Source organism: Mus caroli, chromosome 12, assembly GCF_900094665.2.
Source record: "Mus caroli chromosome 12, CAROLI_EIJ_v1.1, whole genome shotgun sequence".
Lineage (NCBI taxonomy): Eukaryota > Metazoa > Chordata > Mammalia > Rodentia > Muridae > Mus > Mus caroli.
In genome coordinates this window covers 13,296,565-13,308,816 of record NC_034581.1, presented here as the reverse complement: position 1 = coordinate 13,308,816, position 12,252 = coordinate 13,296,565, and the positions used below count along the sequence as shown (strand labels likewise).

Here is a 12,252-nt window from a genome sequence, read left to right as displayed (position 1 = left end):
CACATAGGAGACGTAAAATGAGTGTAAAGACATGCCATACACTAGACTAAAACCTTACATGCTATCTCATGTAACTTTTTTCCTATGAATGGCTTGCCTAGCTTAATGAAAAAGTTTTATAGAAAATTCTGGTATGTTTCATCATCACTTGCCACATTTAGCAATACACAACTTCCAATGGTGCTTTCTAAGCTTTTGAATACAGGAACTAAATTTCAGGCTGTTTGTATTAGATTATTAAAGGTATGTTTTCTAGAATAAAACCAAAAGAAATGTAATGTTAAGTAATGATTTAATTTTGAAAAAAAGCTCCTAGCAAGATTTCAAATCTTTAAAGTGGTAACAGCTATTATTTTGTGAGCATTTTTAGAAACATAACTTTTATCAGTGTAAAGACTACAGAGTTACAACCTGGAGAATGAAAAGGCTGTGAGGATGCATAGCAGTGATCACCGGCAAAGCAGGGAATGGACTTCAACACGGCTTAAATGGCAAGGTTTATGTATACTACTACTACAATTAAAATTTTACCATGACAAAAGCAATTTGGAGAGAAAGGGGTTTATTTGGTTTACAGTTCCATACTACACAGTTCCTCATCAAAGGAAGTCAGGACAGGAACTCAAATAGGGCAGAAACCTGAAGGTAGGAGCTGATACTGAGGCAATGGAAGGGTTGCTTACTGGCTTGCTTCCCATGGCTTGCTCAGTCTGTTTTCTTATAGAACCCAGGACCACCAGCGCACCACCCACAATGGGCTGGGCCCTGCCGAACCAATCACTTAAGTAAGAAAATGCCATAACTCTAGCTTGTGTCGAGTTGACATAAAACCACCCAACACATAATTCATTCTAAAGCTTCACGATAAAATTTACATAATGTGGATATTATTACAACTTTAATGATGTTTTCAACTTTTATGAATGTGCAACAGAGGCACCAGGAACCTCACTCTAAAGGAATAAACGGCATTTTTTGACTTAGTAACACATGCTGCACTCTAGAATAACACCTGTCCTAATTCTCAATGACATGTAATCAACTAAAAGCAGCAATAAGCCTGCGGTCAAATCAGCATTTGATGTCAACCCTCCTAAGGGTAATATGTCACCTTAACAAATGTGGTGTATGAAGCACTCAATGAAGGAACTGTTACTGACCACATGTAATAACTTAGGTAATATTAATAAAACAAAATAGTCATGTCACAGGTATAAACAACTTGATTCCAAGCTCAAAATGACCCTGATAATGATAATTAACATCACTAATAATACAAGAGATGACTGTGAAATGTAAAAACATTTCTATCTGGGATTGAAAATGAACCTGGTGAATACTTGAGATTTACAGAGACTATTTTTAACTCAACTTTCTGGCCTAGGATCAAAGTTTTGCTAGCAAAATACCAAAGTGAAAATCCTGGCAGTGACGCCAGAGAAGCTTTGCTTTATCTACAAAAAGGCTATGAACTCCAAGCAATCCTGCTCTGAAGACTTTCAAAATACGTCCCACAAGAACACAGGAACCCACTACCAAACAAAAACACTCCCCCCGCCCCCAAAAGTCAAAATCTCTATATTTACACATCCTATAGAGCGATACCCACACTCTAGTCAGTTCCTGCGCTGTGGCCAAACAGAACTGAGTCACTCTGCAAATGATTCCAGAAACCTCAAAGGATAACCAACGGCCTCAGAAGAAAAGTTAGTCAGTGGAAAGGGAGGAGACAGTTTTTCTCATCACAGAGTCACTAGGCTTCTCCTAGCAGAGCTCAGGTCTGACATGCTTTTTGGCACAGAATGCCTGATCACCCACCCTAAGTCTAGCCCTCCAAAGCTAATAGCCAGAGTATCTTTTTTTTTTTCCGACTTCTCCTCAGGATACACGTTCACACCACTTTTTCCCATAAATGCAACTCTAGGTGCACACAAATCAAATTCGTTTGCCAAACATAATCGCTTCCCTCAACACGACCAGAAGTATACCAGCATTCTACATGGCATTTATTGTAAATCGTGTTCTTTTCTTAACCGAGCTCCAGTTAGCTGCCTTTCCCAAGGCTCTTAATTTGGATTTTGAATGCTATGGGAAAGACAAGATGAAGGGGAGAGATTTATTCCATTCTACAATTCAGACTCATTTCTTGGCTTCAGAGCAACAATCTCCGGAAATTTAATTTACATAAATTCAAATGTACTAAATAGCTACTATGGAATGTCCAAGAGCAACTGAAAGCAGCAAACTTGAGCTAGCCGTGCGTTCCCAGATTCCTGACGAGGAGGACCAAGTGAGGGCAGCTCTTTGTCGTGTGCCCCCGGTGGTACTCCCAATAGGGAGAGCGTCGGGTTTCTTTCTCCCCCGGTTTTCACCCTAGCTCCCACACTGCGTGACACTTTCAAATTGGGTAGCCTAGTGTAGGAAGCACAGCCAATCCTCCACCTTTCCGCCCCAAACCGACTGGGTAGGCGGGAAGGAGACCAGGGGTGTTTCCTCCCCGCGCGCTCCAAGAACGGGGGCGGCCGAGATGACACTCGCTCCGCAGGGAGGTGGACCCGAGAATCCCAGGTGGGGTCTCCACTCTGGAACCTGAGTCTCCAGCTCCCCGGGCAGCCGGAAGCGGGGCGGGTGGGCCGAGGGGGGACCTGGCAGGGGCGGGGAGTTCCCTCCCTAGCCCGCACCTACCAGCAGACTCTCCACGTTGATGGGCGAGCGAGGGTCTCGGATGAGCGCCTCCAGCTTCCTCTGACGGCCAGCGCCCGCCCCGTCCCCCGGCGCGGCCTCGGGGGCGCCGGGCATTTTCCCCGTCGGCGGGGGCCGGCTCATGCCGCTTCGCCGGGCCTAGCGCCGCCCGCGGAACCTCCGCCCGGGCCCGCCGCGCGCCGCTGTCTGAGGAGCCGCCCGGCCCGGCCAGGAGCAGCGAGGCACACGGCGTCCCCGCCCCTCAGCCGCACGCGCGCCGCCCGGCCCGTAGCGAGCTCGCCAGGACCCGGCGGGCGGGAGCGGGGAAGGGGCGCCCGCGCCGCACCACCCCGCCCTCGGGGCTCAGGCCGCTAAGGCCGCCGCCCGTCCACCCGCATATCGCCGCCGGCCGCCTCGCGCGCCCACACGCCCGCTCCCCTCACACGCAGTCGGAGCCGCGTCCCTACTCGGCCGCGCGCCGCCGCTACCCACAAGCCCCTCCGCCCGCGGTCGGCCGCGCGCGGCCCGGCCCCGCCCCGCCCACCCCGGCGCGGCCCCGCTGCACGCCCCGCCCCTGGCCTCCGGCCACGCCCCGCCACCGAGCTGAGCAGCAAGGTTTCTTTTCCGTTCCCGCCGCCTGGCAAGTCTCCCTGCCTCGTCCGGCCCGTTCGCGGGACTGGGAGGCGGGACGGGTGGCAGCGCGGTGCCCCGTGGTCCCCGTCGTGTGTCCCGCGTCGCCGGCCGGACCCAGAGGCCTCGTTGACGTCCGCGCCCCCCGCCCGCTGTGTCCCGCTGACTCAGCGCGCAACTATGCAAGCCGCGCCGAACTGCTGCGCCCCGGGTCAGCGCCCTTCCCAGGCCTGGTGCGCCTGAGGCCTGCGCCTGGGGCTCCCAGGGGGCGGGGAGGCCGCGCCCCTAGCCCGCGCTAGAGTGTGGGACTCGTTTGAATCCTGTTGAGTCCCGGGGCTGGGAGGCCTGGAGGAGTTGTTTCTGCCTCCGGGTCATAAATCCTAAACTCTCAGAAACCTTTGTGCCCTTCCCTGACCAAGGTGTCCGCCTGGCCTTAGACCTTAGACACTGGCCAGGCGGAGGGAACAGGACCGCAATAAGGAAACGCTTCTGCATCCGCGGGGCCCTTGCTTTTGGAGAGTGAAAGAGAGGGGCTGTTTCTCGCATTCCTGCCCTCTCCTTGCCCCCTAGCCATTGGTCAGATCCTCTCAGGGCGCAATCGGAAAACTATGTGCCAAGAGCTATAAAACTGTTCACAGAGCCCCTTTGACCCAGTAAGGCCATTTAAGGAAGTCCAAGTGTAAGGAAATGACCCGAAGAGAGGAGGACTTTGCGTGGAGATGTTTACAGCAGGGCTATTCAGAATGTTCGCAATGACCAAAGCCCTGGGAGTGGACCCAATCTTCCAGCAGCTGAATAATCCAAACAAGCTCTTGTCACATTCACTGGGAGAATCCTATGGGTATTGCAAGCCGGTTGAGAATAGGGAAAATTTACCGGAAGTGAAAAAATGCAAAGGGGATTGAAATGAGCAGCTAAACAAGTGAGAGAACACATTTGCTCCTAACTGAATAGGGTTGCCCCCCACCCACACTTCTAAAGATGTCAAATAGGGTGGTGGTCTCATATGTCTTTAATGCCAGCTCTGGGGAGAGACAGAGGCAGGAGGGTTTGAGGCTAACCTAAGTCTAAAGAATGGGTTCCAGGACAACCAGAGCTACACAGAGAAAACTTGCCTTGAAAACAACAACAAAAAATGCTAAAAAGCATATTGAATTTTTAAATTTGAAAACTTGTACTTAAGGAAGCTAGAGTGTAATGCCCCTAAATAGTGGACTGTAAAGCTCCCTGGGGTATCAAGGTAAATCTGCAGATAGGCTACAGCCCTGGCCTGGCCAAAACTGCATGCACTTCACCCAGCTCAGGGGTCCAAGAATGTCTGCCCTTCTGGGGAAAAGCCACTCTGACTCGGATTAAGACAGGAAGAGTCTTTGATGACTGAAGAGAACCCTTTCTGTTGTAGATAATAAAACTGGCCTCTGGGTCAAAAAAAAAAAAAAATAGTTCTTCAAGCCTGTAGGTGAATTTACTTCTTCATACCTCCACAAACCCAAAGCCAGGAGAGTAGAGCCAGCTAACCACTCTTTCCATCCATGCGCTGGAGCATGATAATTAGATAATCATTATTACAGATCTTATAAGTCCTTTTTCCTGGTGATAGTATAATGGGCTTTCAAAAGGAACATTGTGATCTTCCGGTTAGAAATTAATTTTGAAATGACTTGGCTATATGTTTTTATGGACTTTGGTGGAGTAGCCATGATCCCAAGCCTTGGAGACCTTGTTTTAAAAGAACAGCAGTACCCTGGTATGGTGATCCACCTCTGTAATCTCAGCACTGAGAAAGTAGAGGCAAGAGAATGGGGGCTGGGCCGGGGTTGGGGGAGGGTGTTCAAGGCCATCTTTAGCTACATAGACTCTTTGAGGTCAGCCTGGTCTATAGGTAACTGGATCTCAGAAAAACCTAAAATAGAAAGCTAAGACAATGGTTCGATGAGCATGAGGACCTGATTTCAATCCCCAGCACCCATGTAAAAAGTCTGCTGTAATCTCTCTGTTGGGGAGGCAGACACAGCAAGACCCCTGAGGCTTGCTAGCCAGCCAGCCAAGCCAAGCCAAAATAAATAAATAAGCAAAGCAATTGAGAAAGACACCCAATGTCTGACCTCCACATATATCAGCACACACATGTAAATGTGTATCTAAATGTATGCATGTATACAAGTGCACACAAAACACTAAATAAATAAGAACAGTAGAACTCAACAAGATACACAAACTTCTACAGATAACCATTAGTTACAGAAGACTTGGGGGGCTAATGTAATGACTCAGCATAGTGGTTCTCAACCTTCCTAATGCTATGACATTTTAATACAGTTCATGTTTTGGTAACTCCCAACCAATGCACATTTTGGTGACCCCCCCAACCATAAAATTATTTCTGCTGTTACTTCATGACTTTAATGTTGCTGTTATGAATCATAATATAAATATCTGATATGGGACCCTTGTCAAAGTGTCATTTAACACTCAAATAGGCGGAGACCCACAGGTTGAGAACCAATGACTCAGCTGATAACCCTGGGGACAAATGCCTGAGCTACCTGTTACTACCACATGTTACCTGTATGATCCTGAGTCAGTTACCTAACTTCTCTGAGTCCTAGTGTCCTGATTGCAGGCTGGCCCTTGATAAATGTTTTCATTGCTGGGTTGGGCTGGCACATGCCTGTAATCCTGATGCTGGAGAGGCAGGCAAATCTCTGTGAGCTCGAGGCCAGCCTGGCCTACAGAGAGAGCTCCAGGACAGCCAGGGCTACACAAAGAAACTTTGTCTCTAAAAACCACATTAATAATAAATATTTTCATGTTGCAATTGTCATTCTTGTTCTTTTGCCTTTGTGTGGAGATGTAGATGAGACTAATTCCTTAAAAGCAGACTATCTAACAAAACGGCCTTTAAAGCCACAGCTACTGCAAAACTATCCTTTAAAAATGCTGTGGGCTAAGCCGGCATGGTGGCACACGTCTTTAATCCCAGCACTCGGGAGGCAGAGCAGGCAGATTTCTGAGTTCGAGGCCAGCCTGGTCTACAGAGTGAGTTCCAGGACAGCCATGGCTACACAGAGAAACCCTGTCTCAAAAAAACAAAAAAACAAAACAAAAAAAACCAAAAAAAATGCTGTGGGCTGGCACGGAGCTCAGTGTGTACGAGAGGCTGCCTTGAAAGTCTGACCATCTGAGTCTGAACCCAAGAACCACAGCTACAGAACTGTCCCCTGATCTTCACATGTGTGTTGTGACACACACACATCAACTCATGTTGTCATCCATACTTACACTTTTGCCAATAAAAAGTATTATAAACATTTTTAATTTTGTCCATTAAACAATTGAACACAGTAATATCCTATTTCCTTTTGCGTTCTCTTAATTACTACTGGACGTGAGTATTTTAGATGCCCATTTCTTCTAAAATTGCCTGTTTACATCTTTTGTTGGCTTTGCCTCTTCCCTAGTGGTTTGTGGGAGTCCCTTAGCATCGAGAATGCCCCTCCTTGTTACAATATTTCCTTAAAATACATCACATTTTATGAAGATTTTCTCTCAGGTCTTGGCTTTTCTTTCTGGGGTTGGGTATCTTTGGTCACACGAACATTTCTATTTTTCAGCCAGTCAAACCTATGGAAGGCTTTTCTTTATAGCTTGTGGATTGGGGAGGATTTCAGATCCAGGGTTTAGCTCACACAGAAGAGTGCAGTTGCAAGAGGTTAGGAGGAGTCGACAGCTTCCTAATGATACCAATCCAGTTCCTTCCAAATAGACCTTCCGAAGTCTCCCATGTGCTTGCTCCTCCTTATGGTACCTTCGTTTCTTGCTACACCTCAACTTTCCCATCCTGTCTCCGTTTTAAACACTGAGTTTCAGGTGTCCTGATGGAAGATGAGTCAAGCAAGAGTTTGCAAAGATATTTGTTCTATTCTAAGGAAGAACAGGCCTGTGAGTGACTAGGGCTTTATAACTAACCTCTCCAGGATATAAAGCTGCGCCCCACTTCTGTCCTCTGTCTCCATATTTCTACCCACTGTAAGTGACTCATGTTGATTTATTATCTTTCCAATGCTTCTAAGTCATCATGATCTAAAGTGAGGACCCAGGGCTGTCCTTCTTTTATTTACTGAAGGACCGCATCCTCATTTCTAGTTTTTAATGTGAAAGATCAGTCTCTTCCTCAAGAATTAACTCCTTCAGCTGCAACTTTGCCCGATCCATCCTACAAAGGGCTGTTCAAGAACACGTGTGTGTGTGTGTGTGTGTTGATATATCTCTTGTAATTACTTGTGTAATGATAATAGCTAGCTTAAAGGTTTACCATATGTTAGGCAGTATGCTTCATAGAAATTATCTTAATTTCCAAAACAGTCTTTTGCCAATGCTATTTTACAGGTGATGTCATAGAGACTGAAGTGTGTATCACTGCAATGAGTCACTGAGGGAGGAATGGATGGATGGATGGATGGGTGGTTGGGTTAATAGATGAAAACAATGAGCTGTGAGTGGTCAAGGTACTACCAATAAAACATACAACTTTTCCCACCTTGCTTCACACTGAGGATTCAAGTTGGATCCCTGTCCTAAGATGCTTATGCCCCACCTAAGGCAGGCTTAATAACAGAACAAAGGCATGAACTCTTAAGTGCAAAGCGGTCATTATTTTTGTAAACTCCACTACTATAAAGGATACGGGTTTATGAAGTCAAGCTTCATCCAAAGGCTCATTCATAGTTCTGGTAATAACTCCCAGCGTGAATGAGAAACTCGCCAAGCCCTCTGAGTCACTGTCCTCATCCACCAAGCAGGAATAATGAAGCGTGGTTGTCATTAAGGCTCCTTAAGATCTCTAGATGAAAGATACAGTGCTCATCCGAGACAGCTTCTTCCCCGGTCTGCTGTGCGATGACTCCCAGGGGAGAAGGAGCTGTTTGGGGCTCTCATACCTAAGAGGGAAAAGGCAGGTCACTCTAAAAACAGACCTGTAGTGTCTGAGAGTAACTGGGAAGTGGTGGCAGTTACTGATGTCAAGAAATGTCTGGGGTCCTGGTCTTGATATCATTGCCAGCAATCCCTTTGTCTCCCATTAATAAGATAGCCATGGGTCCAGGATGCCTTGTGCAACTTCTCTCCCTTCACCCCCAACCTTGGGCCCGCTAAGATCTCAGAAGAAAGCTTCAGCCTGGACTTCTGGTTCCTACCAGGAATCAGGGGCTACTCTTCCCTTTCCTCTAGTCCTCCTATCTTTCCCTCAAAATGGAGCAGAATTGTCTCTTCCCTCCCTGGAGAAACTGGTTCCCACAGACACAGAGGGCAGTTCCTTGCCTTCTTGTTCCCACCAAGCCCTTACCCCTCCCTCTCCCACCAAACTCCCAGTCCTCCTCACCTGGCCCCTGCTCCTCATCCCCAACACCTCCTGTTCTTTGAATGAAGGACTTGGCTCTTCTGAGTCCTCAGGTTCCTGTGCCCTGTTGCTTTTAAGAGAATGCTTAGCAAGGTGCTCCAGGTATCCAAGTGAGACCATGGAGTGCCCTTTATTATATATAGACAGATGCCAGAGACTTGTGGGTAGCCACCATGATTTTCAGGTTCTTGTATTCCAGGGGAAGAAATTAGACTGCCACACATGAGTAGTAGAAACAAGGACATTTTCTTTTTGGAGGGGAGAAGAGGGGGTTTGTTTTTGTTTTGTTTTGTTTGGTTTGGTTTTCAAGACAGGTTTTCACTGTGTAGCCCTGGCTGTCCTGGAACTTGCTCTGTAGATCAGGCTGGCCTCAAACTCAGAAATCCGCCTGCCTCTGCCTCCCGAACGCTGGGATTAAAGGCATATGCCACCACTGCCCAGTTTAAGGGACATTTTTTTAAAGAGTGTACTACCAAGGGAATAAGAGGATCAGTGACATCTTTACAGGCCCAGTGGGATGGAACACTTAAGTCACTTGTACAGCAGGCTTCTTTTTCTCATATTTTGTTACATGTTGGCTTTGGTAAGAAGGTGGAGGGGAGGGAACAAGAAGAGATATGACAAGGGCTCTAATCTTTATCTCTTCCAACTGGGCCTTTTCTATGCTTATTTTAAAGAATCCTATTGCGGGGGTGGGGGGGGGGTGTTTTACCTGAATGAATGGATGTGTACCATGTGTGTGTAGTACTCTTTGGAGGCCAGAAGAGGGCGTTGGACTCCCCTGGAACTGGAGCTACAAACAGTTGTGAGCTGCTATGTGGGTGCTGTGCCGGGAACTGAACCTTGTCCACTGGAAGAACAGCCAGTGTTCTTGACAGCTGAGCCATTGCCCCAGCCTTGATATGCTAATTTTGATGTTAATCTTCTACTCTAGTCTCCTGTTATGCCATGTTTGTTATTGCTATACTGCCTTATGTTTCATCTCCCACCTAGTCGTTCCCAGTGTTTGTGACAGAAATGGGACAGTAGGAAGGTAATGAATGGGAACATGAGCAATGACTTGAGAGGTGGTTTGCAGTTTTGTAGAGACAATGTACAGGGTGAGTAAAAAGGAGACCAAAGACATCCTGGAACTGTCTAGCTGCAGTGGTATCAGATAAGCAAGCCCTCCTGATGCCAGGCAGGTCTCTCCAGTTATACCTCCCACTGACCTTTCAGGCGTGTGCAGTACAGTCCTAGATGTGACTCCATACAACTTGGGAAAGAATCCTCAGAAACAGGGTGGCAAGTCAAGAAGAAGGTTAAGGTGGAAGGAAGGCAGTTAAGGACTAGATGCATAGACGACCATCTATAATGAAGTGGTTTAGAATCATGATTAATTAAAAACCTGCCAATCAAACAAAGGGGGAAAGGCACTGGAGATTCCTTAGTACCTAGAGATGGAGGCTCCTTAGTACCTAGAGATATAATTGGTTTCCATGAAAGCCTGTCAAATTATGTAACGAGGAACTACTTTGTCCTTCCTGTCTTTAAAGTGACATTTTGATGGCTGAGGATGCCCTTGTGATATTCCGTTGACTGCTTTGGCCTCCAGGAAGTGAACATAGAGGAAGCTAGCCTGCTGGTAACCCAGCCCTACAGATGAGGGTATGGGCAGGTTGCTTCTCTGACCATGAACAATAGGGGTAAATGTCTTTTTGATAGAATCACAAAAACTTCCTTTCAGATCACATGCACCCTTCCTGGCTGTGTCAACTAACTCCCCTCCCCCCAACTCTCCTAGGATGTTCACGGGGAACAAAGAGAAAGTTCGTGCTATATTCAATGTACTAAGTCCATGCTCACACTCCCCAGCAGCCCATGAGCTTCAGCACTGGCTCTTTCCTTTATTCACTCACTTACACTCAGAAGTTGAGTGCACAGTGACAGAAACAGAGCAGATTCTCTCTGGGTCTTTATTAGACTTGTGATCCAAGAGAGGGACAGGTGGTGACTGTCCCTCAGCCAGGCAACTATGAGTGGATCCTGTAACCTTCTCATCTTAGAAGTAGTGTCAGAATTCCAAACAGAAAGTACAGGAAAAGGGGTGGTGCAAATATCCAAGTATTGTGTGTTCTCTCTCTCTCTCTCTCTCACACACACACACACACACACACAAAGACACAGACATACATGCACTCATACACAGAGATAAAGAGAAGTAAAGAGAAGGGGGGAGAGAAAGAGAGAGAGCTTGTGTGGGCTGTCTTCTCACAGCCAGTTTGGTTCTGTCTGGTTCCAGGTCTGAGTGTGTCCTGAATGCAGCAGGAAGAGGATGACCTTAGACTTCCCTGTCTCCATCAGTGAAGGAGAACAACTTTTCCTTAATGTTTAAGTCAATTGGCCCCTAGCTACTTTAATGCCCTTTCTATCTGTATATTTAGGCAACTAGCCCAAAACTGAGAGCCAGCACTCATGGCTTCGGAACCCAGCTTTCTTACCAGCATACCCACTGGCAGAGTTAGTTGTAGCTGTGGGCTACAACGGCTGTGAGACAGCTACTTGCTGTTGCCGGCAGGACTACAAGGGAAGGACCTTCAAATCTCAGCATTTCTTTCCCCACGTAGCAGGTGGAAATCAGGAATGTGAAGGAAAGGGTTAATTGTTTTCATCAGCTTGACACAGAGCAGCAGCTGGGACTTGGCAGGCCAGAGCTGAGAGCTGCAAGCCAGGGACACTGTTTCAGGGACTTATACCCATGGACACAATGCCAATCCCACAGCTTTAAGAAACCCTAGCCGTTATGATGACCCCTCATAGATGATACGATTCAGTGGTAGGCCCACCAACACTCCCTCGTAGCATCTCTGGAGTGGCTGCTGTATCCCTGTTTAGCCCAGGTCATTGTGGTCCTCAGCAGACTTACTGACCAAAATTGGTCCAATGCTTCTGCATATAGAAGACTCTAGAGATGGGAGAGTCAAGGTCATAGTCTTCCTGATTTGGGATGGGCATCGAGATATGCAGGAGTAGGCAAGGAGTGAGTGCAATCTGTTGCCTGAAGAAGGACTGACTAAGCAATGAGCATAAGAACTTGCATCTTTCCTAGCTAGGTGATATCCTAGAAAGGCCCTGGGAGGGGGGTCTACAGGCAGAGTGAGCATCCCAACTCTCCTGCTTTTTAGCTGGAAACTTCACTAGATGTTCTATTTGCTTCAATACAATCTATTCACCTGTTGTCCAGGACTGGCCTCCGACGGCCTGCCTTCCTGAGCTCCTAGTGACTTGTCTTCTGGTTGGGCCCACTGAGGAGCGTCCTTGGAAAAGAGCCAATGAACACACTCTTCCCTTCTACTCGGGCTTGTCTTCTGCAGCGATTCTGCCCTCCCATACCTCAACTCTCACAGGCCCACTCCTTTCTCCTTGGGTCAACACACTGCATCCTCCATAGGCTCCTCATTGTCTCTGATATCTGAGGGCCTCAACAGTCCCTGTCTTCCTTTAGTCTTGTCCCTATCACTGAAGATTCCAACATGGAAGCCACTTCTGCCCTGAAAGTCAAT

At 47.4% G+C, this 12,252-nt stretch overlaps 1 protein-coding gene across 2 annotated transcripts in view; it reads right to left on the bottom strand.

Moving 5' to 3' along the window:
• Window positions 1-3,158, bottom strand: part of Rock2 (Rho associated coiled-coil containing protein kinase 2) — a 93,857-nt gene extending 90,699 nt beyond the window's left edge. The window contains exon 1 of one of the 2 annotated variants that reach the window (XM_029484847.1): window positions 2,686-3,158. In XM_029484847.1, the coding sequence (XP_029340707.1) occupies window positions 2,686-2,826 (141 nt within the window). In that variant the 5' untranslated portion in view covers window positions 2,827-3,158. The remainder of the gene's footprint in view (window positions 1-2,685) is intronic. The other variant, XM_021178715.2, reaches the window with a different exon arrangement.
• Between the last annotated feature and the right edge of the window lie 9,094 nt (window positions 3,159-12,252).